General features: G+C 43.9%; 1 protein-coding gene across 1 annotated transcript in view; it reads right to left on the bottom strand.

The window, feature by feature from the left end:
- LOC124719062 (chymotrypsin-1-like) overlaps positions 1-16,704 on the bottom strand; it is a 102,280-nt gene that overhangs the window by 20,474 nt on the left and 65,102 nt on the right. The window contains exon 3 of the mRNA XM_047244734.1: positions 8,219-8,334. Coding sequence (XP_047100690.1) covers positions 8,219-8,334 — 116 coding nt within the window. The remainder of the gene's footprint in view (positions 1-8,218; positions 8,335-16,704) is intronic.

Below are 16,704 nucleotides of genomic sequence, written 5' to 3'. Positions count from 1 at the left end.
ACTGGGGGTTAAACGTCTCACTGGATCAACAGTACACTCAACACCTTGTATCATTTGAATAGAGACAAATTCGCAGTGGTTAGGACGAATTATACGCCTCCGGCCAGACTCCAGTAAGTTACGTACCTGTCTCTCGCTCAGCGCTAAGTGCCAAAGGACTGGAAAAATGCACAGATCAGTCCTGTATATAAGAAAGGTAGAAGAACAGCAACGCGAAATTACAGACCAGTATCCTTGAACTCGATTTGCTGCAGCATTCTGCAACACATTCTCAGTTCAAATATAACAAAGTTCCTTGAAACGGAAAAGCTTCTGCCCACATACGAGCACGGGTTTAGAACGCATCGCTCATGCCAAACACCGCTTGCCCTCTTCTCGCACGATATCCTGCGAGTTATCGATGAATGGCGTTTGCCCCGATAGCTGAATGGTCAGCGTGGCGTCCTAGGGGCCCGGGTTCGACTCCCGGCTGGGTTGGGGATTTTCCCCGCTCAAGGACTGGGTGTTGTGTTGTCTTCATCATCATTTCATCCCCAACCAGCGCGCAGGTCGCCCAATGACGCCAAATGCTCATTTCCATTTCCATCGATGAATGGCGACCATCATCCCATGTTCCTAGACTTCGGAAAATCGTGGGACACGATGCCCCACTGCAGGCTGTTGATGAAGGTATGACCATGTGGAATATGTTCCCAGATATGTGGATGGCTCGAAAACTTCTTAATGAACAGGACCCAGTATGTTGCCATTTAGGGAAAGTGTTTGTCAGAGAGAAGAGTATTGTCAGCAGTGCCCCATGGAAGTATAATAGGACTGCCGTTATTTTCTATGTACACAAATGATCTGACAGAGGCCGAGCAGCAATCTGTGTCTGTTTGCTGATGATGCTGTGATTTGCGGGAAAGTGTTGTCGTTGAGCGACTGAACTGAAATAGGCAAAATTTGTAGTTGGTGTGATGAATGGCAGCTAGCTCTAACTGTAGAAAAATATAAATTAACGTGGATCAGTAGGAGAAAAAAAATCCGGTGACGTTCGAACAAAACATTAGTGGAGTGCGGCCTGACACAGTCTCGTTGATTCAACGTCTAGGCGTAACTTTGCAATGCAATATGAAAAGGAATTAGCACGTGAGATTGGTAGTAGGGAAGGCAAATGGTCCACTTCGATCTGTTGGGAGAATTTTCGGTACAGTGTAGCTCATCTACAAAGGAGATGGCATACAGAACGCTAGTGCACCCATTCTTGAATACCGTTCGAGTGTTTGGGATCACCAGCAGGTCGCATTAAAGGAAGACATCGAACTAATTCAGAGGCGTACTTTAAGATTTGTTCTGGTAGGTTCGGTCAGCATGCAGGTATTATAGAGATGCTTCGTGGACTACATGGGAATCCCTGGAGGGAAGGCGAGCTCTCTTTGCGATGCACTATTGTGGAAATTCAGACAATCTGAATTTGAGGCCGATCGCGGATAAACTCTACTGACGCCAACATATATTTCGCGCGAAGTGTGAAATAACGCCTCTCGTGACTCGGTAGAAATAGTTAATTATTTATGTCAAAGGAAAGATATATTTTGCGTTAACTGCAGCGATCATGTAACGATGATTGTCTGAGTGTTAATGCCAAGCTTACTGTGATTGGCTCGGCATTAACACTTCTGTTACTACTATAAATTACGATGCGTGACCGATTTTGGGCTCTTTATTGTTATAGCGCTTTTCTGTTAGCCTCTCAAACTATCACATTCTATCTTGTCAGACATTTTAGCTCTAGTGAGTTCTATTTCTTAATATTGTAATTATTATTCTTATCTTACGACGTATTATTCATCGCAATTACTGCGATATTATTATTTCCCACAATGATTTGCTCTGCTGATGGGCATTCTAATTTCTAAATAGGAAATATTAAACTTTATTAACGATAGCAAATTTTCACCGTAAGTTGGCAAATTCCATTGTGTTTTTTTTGCAGAAGATGTCCGCCATGAAATTTGTAAATGTACGACATAATTTTTCTAAATAATAATCTGAATTGTTGTAAAAAAAGGCTTTCACAAAAAAATTATTTAGTAGTTAGATTTCCAGAGTCTCAGATATTCTATATCTCACCATTAGTCGAACACACTTCTGGACACTGATAAGAAAAAATACTTTTCTTTGCAAAGTTTTACCCTGCTCTTTAAAAGCTAACCATCATACAAACCAAAAACGATATATTTACCGCCGAATGACTTCTTGCAGAACTTTGCTACAGGAACTACAAAAGGTAAATCTCATGTTGCTAACTTAACTCATAAAAGTTGCTATTTACTGTCAATAGAAGTCATCTCAATTATAAAATATTCTCTGTATTTAACAGGATTTAACGTTCTTTCAAGTAACGTAAATAGAAAGTTATATTTTAAAAGACCACGAAGATAAGATCAGAAAAATTAGGGCTAGTGTCGTTTTTCCCTTTCCCTATCTGCGAGCGGAAGAGGAAAGGAAATTAATAGTAGTGGTGCAAGGTACCCTCTCCCGGGCACGGGACGGTGGCTTGCACCGTATGTGTGTGGATGTGAACTAAAGACTGGTATCTTCGTGTGCCTCAGTGACCAAGGGCTGCAAATGCATGCAGCTCCATCAGCAATGTTTGTTCAGAAATTGAGAACAATGGACATGATCTAGTGACACCAGTAGCAATTGCTGATGGGTTAGGATATTCTTACGAACACTGCCCTTACACTGTGTTATTCTGCTGCAAGCGGTACGCCGTACCCTATAGACAACACGTTCGACAGTCCGACTGATACATCACGAACTCTGTCAACTTCAATCGCGGCGTGGTCGTGGGCACCACCAAAAATAATAGTTCCTGAAACTTCCAGGGAGATTAAACCTCTGTGCCGGACTGAGACTCGAACTCTGGCGGTCCTGAGTTCGAGTGTCCGTCCGGCACGAAGTTTTAATCTTCCAGGAAGTTTCATATCAGCGCACACTTCGCTGCAGAGTGAAAATTCATTCTGGATAATAGTTCCTTCCGCTATTCTGTCACGATTGCATGTCAATCCAACACACTGCGTTGATTCAAGGCAACAACCTAGTAGATTAAACACCACCTCACTACCATGTCTTTATGTCAGCAGTGGAGGGTCACTTGACCGCCTCGTACCAGTTCTACACTATCTATAGCGCTCTAAAGCGAACAGTGTGGTTTTTTAATGGGCTGACTAAGTTTTTGTCCGGTGAGGTTACAATATCTCAAGAGTCGCAGCTAGCTGGCTTCATCAAAGTAAACAGAAACGGTGGTCCTATGTATTGTGCCACACTGCAGTGGTGTGCTGCTCTAAGAAAAGGGTGGGCCTCCAATTTTTGAGCAGGTCAGATATGAGAGGATGGAACAGGCACATTAAAGCAGAAGGGGATTCGATTTCCCACACAACAGTTATGGATGATATAAATGAAGTTACAATGTTCCTTGAAAAGAAGAAAGTTTAAACATTGCAACGAAGGACACACACAACAGTATAGTTTAACCGTGAAAGAAGTTGTTTACAGAAGTCCAAGGGCCTTGAAGAAGGACTGAGAAGAATTTTCTGTTAATGACGCGCGGCATCAGTAAGTTTATTCACAATATGTGCTCTTAATCCTAGAAGTGTAAGCCAAGGACACAGATACTAAGAGTATGAAACCTGGAAGAGTTCACCAGGGTCACTGATACTGGAGTATTTTGTTTGTTACTCTGCACGCGGTACCGCACATTTTAGCATTACACAGACAGACCCACGTAGTTTAATGCAATTTAACATGGCAAAAGCCACGAAAATCACAAAAAAACGTGCACTTATTTATTTACTGTAAATAACATCAAATTTAAATGACTTATGTCAAATAATTTCGTGAAATGTGAACTACAGTTAGTCGCATTGGCGCGGAGGGTGAGGTAATCAGAAGGCGGTTCGGCGGAGCTCCACAATCTGCAGCGAACGGCGGAGGGGGGGGGGGGGGGGGAGGGACCCCCGGCTGTCACACCTGACATGTTTGAGCTGATGTCATTCGAGAAGACAGCCGCCTTACGACTCGGCGCTGCATTTTGAGGACGATCGGGGCATGACTCATACACTGAGGCACTGGTTCCGCCACCAGGACTAGGATTGATACAGACAGGGCATAGACGTCCTTGTTTAGCGCTGGAGGAATTCCATAGGGTGGGATGGGGATTGCGTGGAAAAGTGGCGTGTGTAAGTAAGACACCATTCTTTCGTGTGTGTAATTCTCATTATGTTCAATAAAGGATTGTTGAAGAAAAAAATGAGGTGCATTACTTTCTGGGCAACCCTCGTAAATGTACAAGTTGCCTGTTACAACCGACTGTGTGAACGAAAATGCTGTGTTGTGCTCTGTAGTGAAAATGTGTGGCTTTGTTATGTTTCTCTTAGTCTGACAAATCGTTTCTTCCAGATACATATTCTCATTACATATATTTAAAGGTAAATTGTACACAAAAGTCTGTTGTTTTGTTTTCCTTCTCGCAGCTGGTTTTCACAAAAACAGAAGTAGAGTTTATGGTTTATGATTTAGAATACTACAATGGAATATTAATTTACAGTAACAATAAAAGGACTCTGGATCAGAGTGAGGAGGGAAGAGGAGAGAGACAGTGGGGAGGGGAGCATAGAGAGGAAGGAGGAAGAGGAGGAGGAGGAGGAGGAGGAGGAGGAGGAGGAAGAGGAGAAGGACTAGGAGGAGGAGGAGGAGGAGGAGGAGGAGGACAGAGGGAAGGAAGCAGGAGGATAGAGGGGAGGAAGGAGGGCGAGGGGGAGGAGGAGGAGATGGACAGATAAAGGAGGGAGAACAAGATTAGGATGTGCATCCAGCTCCCACACTTGTTTAGCAATTGCAAAGCTGCTGGGTTCACTATACTCCGTACATTGAGAAAAGAGTTCCGACAGCTGGCAGTGCAGTTGCCAGTAGTCGACTCGGACGGGCAACGAGCCAGCGGCGGGGGGAGCAGGGTGACGGATCTTCCTGTCCCAACCTTTGGCCCACAGCAACACTCCGCTCCTTTCAAAACCTAAGAATGCTGTGTCATTCATCGCAGCAGTCCTGTAGGGGCAGCATTCTGCTGACCGATGTGTTCCTTGATGGAATATTTTTTCACATGTGCTACCAGTGTTTGTCACCTTACACAATACACAAATATTTTCTTTAGTGATGTTACAGCCATTTGACTGCAACAATTTTTATTTTATTGTTATACGGTTCAGATGTCGATGTATTTCATACCAGTCTGATATCTTTTGACGTTTATATGTTGCCATACTTGAAAATGGTCTATTGCCGAGCTCTGGATCGTATAACAATAATTAATAAAAATTATTACCGTCAAACGGCGGTAACATCACTAAAAAAATTACCATGACTATCTTTCCAGCCAAAATAAAAATTACACACAATCAGATTTTCAGCATTAACAAGGTAAGTCAAATTGCACGTGTAAAATATCAAATGACATCACCTCTATTTTTCGTGCAGGGGAACAGAAACCACAAGATCATCATCATCATCATCATCATCATCTGAGTGGTCACCTCTCGTCACGACCACATAGTCTTCGGTATCTTCACTGCTGCTGTCCTCGTCGTCTGATAAAGAAATTACAATATTATGAACGGATTCTTCCCTTACACCTTCAATTTTCTGCTTTCATTCGCGTAACAGCCTCATTTACCAGCGTCTCTGTGTCTCGAAACGTAAAGGTATTGTTTCGCTCCGCAACATCTGCTTTTGTTTGAGCCCAAGTGAGTTCAACTGCTCTGTAATGGCAGTGGTACGGTGGAAGACTTGTAACTTTGTGGCCGTAGTTCTCTGCTAATGTATCAATCACATAATGCGTCTTCTGTGGCTTGTATCGTTTCACTAATTCCAGAAGTTCCGCTTTTCGCATATTCTGTTCAAAGCCTATTTTATTAAAACTTTAAACATAGCTGCGAAGGTTCAGTGACCGTGTCAGAATTATATTGTAACAAATAAGCCCTCGGTCACAAGTATTAAGTCAAAAATTGCCCAGGTTTCGACGCTACTATGAGCGTTATCTTCAGAATTAGACTAACCGTACTAAAACATTAGGTATATAGTACATTAATAAAATTAAAGTTTGTACTGACTCGAAAAGATGCAGTACTTACAAGTCACATATTAAAAAAGATCTCAGCCGGAAAGGCGACGTCATGAACATTTGTCAGATGGCGAGCCGCTAAGGGCTGCTCGTACTGTGGACAAGGGTTGCAACAAGACTGAGGCGCCCACAAAGTGTGGGCAAGTGAACATGGTGTTGCTACGAGCGCCATCTAGTAGCCGCAGAAACAACTAGGCTACTGTACATTCAAAATTAGACACATGAAATTGTGATGCAGTTGATTCAGGCATAACGTAAGCATTAATAATAACAGGATGAAGTTACATATTTATCTGCTTTAAATATACATTTTGTAACGTAAAAACGTTAGTTATGACATACAAGAAAACAGCAAAGATGTGACAGGGAAACAACATTTCGGTAAACTGCATGAGGAAATCTGAATCAAAGATCAAGCAATGGCTTTATACAGTCAAAAAAGTTTTTATTTCGCAGCTGCAGCTGTTCGTTGAGAATGAGGCCATCATGACGAGTAAGATGATTGAAAATCTCCAATTCCTCTAAGAATTTTATTGTCTTTCAACCAGCCTACTACTTCGTTTCTCCTTGCAGCAGCTATTGATGCCTTATTTAATTATACAGAATGGTACGGCGCATTGTCAATTACAAAAACACTACCGGAACTGACGTTTGGTAGCAAACAAGTAACGAACCAGTTCAAAATGGTTCAAATGGCTCTGAGCACTACGGGACTTAACATCTGAGGTCATCAGTCCCCTAGAACTTAGAACTACTTAAACCTAACTAACCTAAGGACATCACACACCTCCATGCCCGAGGCAAGATTCGAACCCGCGACCGTAGCGGTCGCGCGGTTCCAGACTGAAGCGCCTTAGAACCGCTCGGCTACACCGGCCGGCAACGAACCAGTCTTTGAATGTATCCGCATTCATCTCCTCGTGGTAGTCTACGTTTTTTTTTGACTGCAACATCATCATAGCACCGGGCACAAAACTGTTCATAGAGCCAGCATGAACTATAATTAGTCGTCCTCCCTTACCAGTTGGCACACTCATAGTTCCGTGGCGTGTGTCGTCTGTCCACACAATGGAAAGTGCATGACGCACGTTGACCCATGTTTCGCCAATCCATATTACATTTTCCGGATTCACTGCTATCAACTCGCGCAGGTAACGACATCTCCACGTTACAATGTCTCCGTGTTCCAGCAATACCTTTCGTCCTGAGAACTTTTTCCAACGGAAGCCGATTTTTTTCGGAACTATGGAGAGACTTGTAATTCCGCCAGTGAACAAACCACTGTCCGACAGTGATGCCATCAACTTTTGAAGCGTTGGACACTCATTCCTGCTGTAGTACGTGTATATGTGGTGCCCGATAGCACTTTCGTCGAAGTTGTCTGTTTCAGGCACACGACACGATCTCTTCCTTGACTTTCCAAGCGTCACAATAACAGGGCTCGCAGCTGAACTGGCAGCCTCTATCATTTGTGACTCTCTTCACTGCTGCTGTAGAGATGTTCAATGATTCTGCCACTCTGTCGACCGCTTTACTGATATCAAAGGCCCACCATTGTCCCTTTCCTTTTCAAAGTAAGCACGCAATATGTATATAAATTCGTGTGCTTGGGATTTCAGCATAGCTCTTTCCCCAAAAGCCCTCTTCTCTGCACTACAGGCAGCCATTTTCCACTTATACACATGGCAAGAAACTCACAGAAGTAGCGGAATGCACACATATACACACAAATCTGAACGTAGCACGTGGCACAACTGACGGCCCAGTAGTCACCCAGCACTATGGCAACACTGGGGCATTGCCACGGTAACGTAAACAAAAGCTCACGATCGATTCGCCGTCGTGGATGCGCGAAGCACGTGCACCAAGGCTGCCTGCATCAACTGTCAGAGCTCTTCTCTCGACATATGGAGTATAGTACTGTATATGAACAATAACTAAAATTTTATTATTTTCTCTTCTATTTGGTGTTGCAGTTTTAATGACCATCCCTTGTAAGCACTAACAACAGAGAGGAAGAAAGACTGTACAGTAAAGTGTCTCGCATGGTGAACTGACCTGGTGGGCCTCATGATGCCGTCGTATATGCAGTGCCCGGCGGTGACCAGGTTGCGTTCATCAATGACGACTGCCCCGCACAGTGGAAACTCGTCCTGGTGCCACCACAGACTCGCCTGTTGGAAAATTAGTAACGCGATCATTAGCATCGGACATGGTGCATTGTATACTCCAATTAAAATAACTTGGTGACTGACAGGTTGCAGTGGCAGGGGGCGGTGTTGCCAGCAGTTGCAACCATACGAGATGGCGTAAGATGACACTTGACAGAGCGTAGCGCTGTTGCAAGTTTTCAGTTGCGAAGCGCTAATGGCTACAGGCGAAAACAACAGACTTCTATAGAGCTGTGACAATACTGAGGCGTTGCCACAGGTACGTTTACAAAATCACGTGACATTACTGGGTAACGTAGGCCCTCAAAGCTGACACATCAAGCCCACTTAACTATCAGGGATCGACTTGTGCTGACTCAGCTATAGACAAGACACTGTGAGTACCTGTGAAAAAGGCAACACAGTGAGAAAAAGGTGCCCGAGTGAGAACAGCAACTGGCTGGCACATGACCTCTACCACTCGACTTGGTGAAAAGCCAGTCACAAAGCATTTAAATCTGAGAATAACTGAGAAAGTGCACACACACATTCATAATACAGGGCGTTCCAGAAGTGATGGTCAATATTCAGGGATATGACAGGAATGATCATTCGAAACATAAAGTCAACTAAATGTGAGTTCTAAAACGCACACCTTAAGGGCTGTGAGCAATTCTTTATCTTTGATACTGTGAAACAAATCTCTTCTACTGCAAGCTCTTTGCTTTCCATATTTTGGGAAGTGGTAGTATGGACCAAAACAAGAAAAAGAAGTCCAGTAAACAAGTGCTCAAAAATTCATTCCTTAAGAGCTTGAGCACTTCTTCATTTTCGCTACTTTGAAACACAACTCTTCTAATGAACAAGTACCCATAGCTGTAAGGCGGGCCTTTAAGGCACATGTTTACTGGGCATTTTTTTTCTTGTTTTGGTCCATAATACCACTTCCCAAAATATGGAAAGCAAAGAGCTTGCAGTAGAAGACATTTGTTTCACAGCATCGAAGATCAAGTATTGCTCATTGCTCTCACGGTATGCGTTTTAGAGCTGATGTTTACTTGACTTTTTTGTTTCTAATGATAATTCCTGTCATATCGCTGAACATTGACAGTCACTTCTACAACATCCTGTATAAGGGATCTTCATGGACCATCTTCTTGCGAGCACACACTAGCTAAACAAAAATATCGAGACACTCCTATATAATGTGGAATAGACATCTAGATGTCACATGGGGTGGACCTGACAGTGAAAACGGGGGTGCGGAGTACTGCACTGTCAGTAGAGAAGCAGAAACAGCAGAATGATTCGGTTATGTGAGCTCAATGACTTGGTACGTGGGCTTTACCCCGTACGGCGAGAGTAGCCCTCTCACAGCTGGGAGCACAGCTGCCAGTATTCGACACGGATGGGCAGTAGTGAGCCAGCAGCGGTTGCTCAGCACTACGGCAACACTGGGGCGTTGCCGTGGTAACATAAACAAAAGCTCTCAATCTGATTGGCCGTCGTGGATGCGCGAAACACGTGCGCCAAGGCCGAGTCGACGGTCAGAGCTCTTCTCTCGCCATACGCACTGTAGTCACTAGATGCCATTCGTTCAAATGTGTATGAAATCTTATGGGACTTAACTGCTAAGGTCATCAGTCCCCACACTACTTAACCTAAATTATCCTAAGGACACACGGACACACACCTGAGGGAGGACTCGAACCTCCGCCGGGACTAGCCGCACAGTCAAGTCAATTATCGGTGACGAGACTCTGAAGCAGGAATTCGAAGTAACAACCAACGTCAAAGTGCCCACGATGAAGAGCGCAGTGGGTTATCATCCCTCATCAATGATCAGTCGGTTGAGCGAGTGTGGCAGCACATCCTGAAGAACAATCGCTTCACCATTATGGAGCTCAGAAGTCATTTTCAACACAGACTTGAATACGAGATGCCTATAATGGCTTCCACAACGAAGCTTTGTCTCGAAACAGGGAGAAAATCCAAAGAGATTCTGGTCGTATGTAAAATATTCTAGTGGCAAGACACAATTGATGCCTTCTCTGCGCGATAGCAATGAAAATACTATCGATGATAGTGCTGCCAAATCAGAGTTACTACACACAGCCTTCCAACATTCCTTCACCAACGAAGACGAAACAAATATTCCAGAATTCGAATCACGAACATATGCCAACATGAGTAACATAGAAGTAGATATCCCCGAAGTCGTGAAGCAACATAAATCACTTAATAAAAGCAAGTCTTGGTCCCGGCTCTACACCAATTAGGTGCCTTTCAGAGTATGCTGATGCAATAGCTCCATATTTAACAATCATATACATCGTTCATTGACGAAAGATCTGTACCCAATGACTAGAAAGTTGCACCGGTGACGCCAATATTCAAGAAAGGTAGTAGGAGTAATCCGCTAAATTACAGGTCCATATCATTAACGTGAATATGCAGCTGGTTTCTGGAACATATATTGTGTTCGAACATTATAAATTACCTAGAAGAGAACGGTCTGTTGACACAGTCAACATGGATTTAGACATCATCATTGTTGTGAAACACAGCCAGCTCTTTATTCACACGAAGTGTTGAGTGCTACTGACAAGGGAATTCAAATTGATTCCGTATTTCTAGATTTCCAAAAGGCTTTTGACACTGTACCACACAAGCGGCTTTTAGTGAAATTGCATCCTTATGGAATATCGTCTCAGTTATGTTACTGGATTCGACGTCACAGTTCATAGTAATTGTCGGAGACTCATCAAGTAACCAGAATGAGGTTCGCAGAAGAGCTACTGTAAAGTTTGGAAGGTAGGAGACGAGATATTGGCAGAAGTAAAGCTGTGAGGACGGGTCGTGAGTCGTGCTTGGGTAGCTCAGATAGCAGAGCACTTTTCCGCAAAAGGCAAAGGTCCCGAGTTCGAGTCTCGGTCCGGCACACAGTTTTAACCTGCCAGGAAGTTTCAGTCATCAAGTAAAACAGAAGTGATTTCTGGCGTTCCACAAGATAGTGCTATAGACCCTCTGCTATTCCTTGTCCATATAAACGATTTAGGAGACAATCTGAGCAGCCGTCTTAGGTAGTTTGCAGATGATGCTGTCATTTGTTGTCTAGTAAAGTCACTAGAAGATCAAAATAAATTACGAAACGATTTAGAAAGGATGTCTGTATGTAGCAAAAATTGGCAGTTCACACTAAATTGTGAAAAGTGTGAGGTCATCCATATGAGTGCTAAAAAGAATCCGTTAAAGTTTGAGTACACGATAAATCAATCAAATCTAAAGGCCGTAAATTCAACTAAATGCCTAGGAATTACAATTACGAACAACTTAAAATGGAAAGAACACATGGAAAATGTTGGAGGGGAGGCAAACTAAAGACTGCGTTTTACTGGTAGAACACTTAGAAAATGTAACAGATCTGCTAAAGAAACTGCCTGCACTACGCTTGTTCGTCCTCTTTTGGAGTACTGCTGTGCGGTGAATGGATCCTTATCAGATAGGTTTAACGGGGTACATCAAGAAAGTACCCAGAAGAGCAGCACGTTTTGTATTATCGCGAAATACAGGAGAGAGTGTCACGGACATGATACAGGATTTGGGGTGGATATCATTGAAAGAAAGGCGTTTTCCGTTGCGGCGGAATCTTCTCACGAAATTTCAATCGCCAACTTTCTCCGCGGAATGCGAAAATATTTTGTTGACGCCGACCTACATAGAGAGAAACGATCGTCATAATACAGGGTGAGTACAAAGTCTTGCCATGATTATAACAATTTATTACAGGATAACCGTTTCACATACTAATTTACATTTTATGCCGTTACATAGCTTAGTGTCACTAGTTTTTTTAAGACCACTTACGTTAGTAAACCTCAACGTATGCTCCCTTGGTAGCTCGGAGAATTTCGAGGCGGTAATCCAGTTCCGGCCAGGTGTTTCGTAACGTGTGTTCTGTCACAGTACCCACAGCAGCTTGTATCCTAGCCTTCAGTCGTCGACGTCAGCAACTAGTGTGAAGAAGACTGTCCTTGATATAGCCCCAGAACAAAAAGTCAAGGGGCGTAATGTGTGGAGAGCGGGGTGGCCAGGGTTTTGGACCGTTCCTTCCAATCCATCGATCCGGAAATGTTTTATCCAGGAACTGACGTACTATCAAAGCCCAGTGGGGGGGTGCTCCATCTTGCTGGAAAAGTATCCATGGTTGATATTCTCTTAACTGTGGCGCAATGAACTGTTGCAAAACGTCTAAGTAAATGTTAGCGGTAATGGATTTTTTCGCGAAGAAAAACGGTCCGAAAACCTTGTTATGCGTGAGGCTGCACCAAACATGCACTTTTTCGCTGTCTCACTTTTACTGTACAGTAGCATGTGGAGACTCGAAACCCCATATACGGACATTATGCCTGTTTACCATTCCACTGACATGAAAGGTGGATTCGTCGGTAAAGCATATGCGAATTAAGCAGGTGTCATCAAATCATTTGGTTGCAAGGTCTGCACGACTGCACGATTTGCACTTTGTAAGCATGCAACCTCAGCCTTTCATGAAGAATCTTCACCACACTTGCTTGCGGTGTTTGAAGTTCACGTGATGCTTGACGAGTTGATTTAGACGGACTCCGTTGAAACGATTGCCGAACACGATCAACAGTTGCATCGCTCACACGAGGCCTGCCACTTCGAGGACGATTTTCAACGCTGCCTGTTTTGTTAAACTTTGCATACCATTGCTTTATTGATTTAACGTCAGGAGGGCTACGTCCATAAGAAGCCCGAAATTTACGCTGAACACTGATGGGCGATTTCGTTGCGTGAAACCAAAGCACACATTGCACTTTCTCCTGCTTCGACGCCATTTCGCCAGCAATTAACGTCACCTAACAGACCTCGTTGGTGTTGTGGAGTCCTAGCGCCATCTATTGGTCACAACTAGTAACACTAACCTATGTAACGGCATCAAATATAACTTATTATGTCAAACGGTATTCTGCTACAAATTTTTATAATCAGGGCAAGACTTTGTGCTCACCCTGTACAATAAAGGATATCAGAGCTCGCACGGAAAGAAGTAAGTGTTCGTTTTTTTCTGCGCGCAGTTAGAGATTGGAATAATAGAGAATCTTCTGCCAGGCACTTAAATGTGATTTGTAGAGTATCCATATAGATGTAGTTATATGTATCACGATACTAGTTGCACGAAACAGGCAATCATCGTAGGCCGCACCACCCCCTCCTTTCACCTCCTAGATTTCTACCTTACTATCTATGGCCACCCCATCGCCCTCGAGTACCTTGGCATCACCCTCGACCGCCGTCTTTCCTGCCCCCCCCCCCCCCAAAATCTCCTCACAGTCCAAGCCAAGGCACGTAACCGTCTCTATCTCCTGAAACTCCTCTCTGGACGAACATGGGGATTAGACCCTTCCACTATCCCACATACCTATAAATCCCTCATCCGCCTCATCCTATGTTATGTCCACCCCGCTTGGATCTCTGTTCCCCCCCCCCCCCACCACCACCTACTACAAATCCCTCTGAATCCTGAGTGCCATGCACTCCGCCTTGCTTATCGCATCCTTCTCCCATCCCCCATGCGGATCCTTCATGATCTGATTCCCTTCCCCCATCTCCTCCTGTTCCTAAAATGAATGCAGATCCTATATGTCTCCCGAAAACTGGATTCCCCCCATCCTCCCCCACCCTAGGCCGCTGCTGCGCCTGTACCACAGTGTCCCACCTGGTCTCCATCTCCACATGCTTCATATCCTCACCAAAGTTGGTTTCCACCAACTCCCCCTGCCGGATGATGTCCTCGTGCCTTCCATGTACCCCTCCTACCAGATCTAATCCCTCCTTCTTCCCCCCCCCCCACCCCTGGGCTCCATCTTTCCCTCCCTCTCCCCTTCGCTTCTTCCTCCTTTTCCCCTGCCGAACACCTCATTTTTCCTTTCACCCCCCCAGGCTTCCAGCTCCTTTCCTTCTCCCCTCCACTGCCACCCTCCTACCTCCTCCTGGTTTCCCGCTACCATCTCTCCCATTTTTTTTATCCACCCCCTCCTCACTTGAGCCGGTGGTAGGTCCCGTTTGGTGCAGTGATTCTTAACGTTTTCGTTGTGGTGTCAGTGTTACTCTAGTGCCGTGTGCAGTGCTACGTTCCACCAGCATCAGCAGTGTCGCCAGCGTCATTCATTTATGTTCCCACTGTGGTGTTTCTTTACTTTCGTGTTGACTCACTGTGTTCATTCTCCGCATGTGTGTATGGCTCTCGTCTATGTTGTTTTTAAATCCACCATTTCTACTCATCTATTTTTGTTCTTGTTTATTCATCGCTTTATACCATTCTATGTTATATGTTATTTTCTCATTTGACTATGTTTTCTCTGTAACTCTCTTGGCTGAGAGTGGTGTATTGTGCCACTGCCAGCCCACCCCATTTTGGGGAGTGAAATAACAATAAAGAATATAATTGCACAAAATTGTCACTAAGCACCTACTGTTCAAGAAATTGTGCGCCAGGTGGGCGCCGAAGAACCTGACACCCGAGCACAAAACGAAATGCTTTAGCAGCACTACCATTTTTGCAACAGTATCATGACGGCAGGGATGAGTTCCTCGACGGGATAGTCACGGGCGACGAGATGTGGATTTCTCACTCGACCCCGGAAACCGAGCAGCAGTCAATGCATTGGTGTTGCAGTGGATCTCCCGCCGAGATGAAATTCAAAGAGACTGTGTCAGAGCAGAAAGTGAAGCCACGGTGTTCTGGGACAGGAGGGGCATTCTGCTCATTGACTTCCTGCGCAGAGGTGAAACAATGAACACACACCGTCATTGTGAAACAATACGGTAACCGTGACGTGCCATGTGGAACGAAAGGCGTGGAATGCTTATAGCAGGTGTTGCCATGCTCCATGGCTATGCTCGCCCCCATACGGCTGGACGCACAGCAACTGTTTTGCACAGGTTCGACTAGGAGCTGTTTGATCACGCAGCAGACAGGCCTGATCTTGCTCCCAGAGATTTCCATCTCATCTTGCACCTCAAGAAATTCCTGCCCTCCGGCCAACGTTTTGACAACTAAATATGACTACCACACGCTGGTTCCGTTCACATGTGCCAGAGTTCTACGACACAGGAATTCAAAATTTGATCCCAAATATGACAAGTGTGTCAGTTTTTTTGGTGACTATGTCGAAAAATAGCTCAAACATTGCTGTACCTGTTGCCAATATAGTTTCTCATGTAACTATGCTGTCTTTGTTTTAAAAAAGGTAGGAAATCTTGCCTTCTGGGTGCGCTATGTAATTACGTCACACACTGCCATGTTACAACAATTCAGTGTCCTCTAGCGACAGAGGGTTCTAACGAGTGTATCAGGTTTTTACGTTTCTGCATCTTCATACATATTCCACAAACCAAGGTACGGTGCTCATCCTGTGTCGGTACATTGTCTCGGCGTTCATTTTGATATGGAAAGTGGAAACACAACCTCTCTTATAAAGAAACAAAGTTCTTGCAAAATTTAGTCATGGAAGATCTTCGGTGATGATGAAAAAATTGCGCATGTATACGGAGCTGAGCAGCTGCGAAATTTTTCTTGTAAACAAGAATAGCAAATCTGAATCAACATTAATAGTGAGCTAAAAAACAAAAGGTTTGTTGAAAATTATATTTTAACAAAAATAAACCAATTATGCGACAGCAGTTGGCAACGATAGACCTTCGCTGATTACGCACGACGGCAGAACTAATGATAGGGTTGCTTTCAACTGCCATCATCGTAACGTTACCTGTAGGAAGATATACAGTGGCAAAACGGAATATAAATATTAAGAACGCACGACGTGATATAGGATGAAGTGTGAAAACAAATTTAAGCTCTGCCATTAGGGTCTCACCCCAACCACCATCTCGTAAATTGTGGCATATTACGGAAAAAACCGCCAAACGTGTGGAACAGTGATTAACTCATGACCCATTCATCATTTCACAACGTTCCCTGGAACTTAAGTGTGTATAAAAACTTTAAACCAACTATTGTTTGGTCCATACTGAGAGAAATGACAGAAAACACGACAGATGGTCACTCTCCAAGAAGAAACAACATACTGAGATCCTTAAAAAATATCATCAGTCAACATGTCATCGCATTGTCTCTTTGTAAAGGGGGAAAGCATTTATTGTAATTGCATAAAACCTGCCACAGTTTTCAGAAAAGAGCAAAAAAAAGTAACATTGAATCAGACTTGTAATCAGTATAAGCCCAAAACGGAAAACAATTATAACCAAAGGAAACATAATTAGTTTTATGTTCCATCACTGTTCGTGTTTCCATACCAGCTTGCAGCGAGACAAAAGTTCAAAAAATGGTTCAAATGGCTCTGAGCA

The sequence above is a fragment of the Schistocerca piceifrons genome, chromosome 10 (genome assembly GCF_021461385.2).
Source record: "Schistocerca piceifrons isolate TAMUIC-IGC-003096 chromosome 10, iqSchPice1.1, whole genome shotgun sequence".
Classification (NCBI taxonomy): domain Eukaryota; kingdom Metazoa; phylum Arthropoda; class Insecta; order Orthoptera; family Acrididae; genus Schistocerca; species Schistocerca piceifrons.
This window is presented reverse-complemented; position numbering and strand designations above follow the sequence as displayed.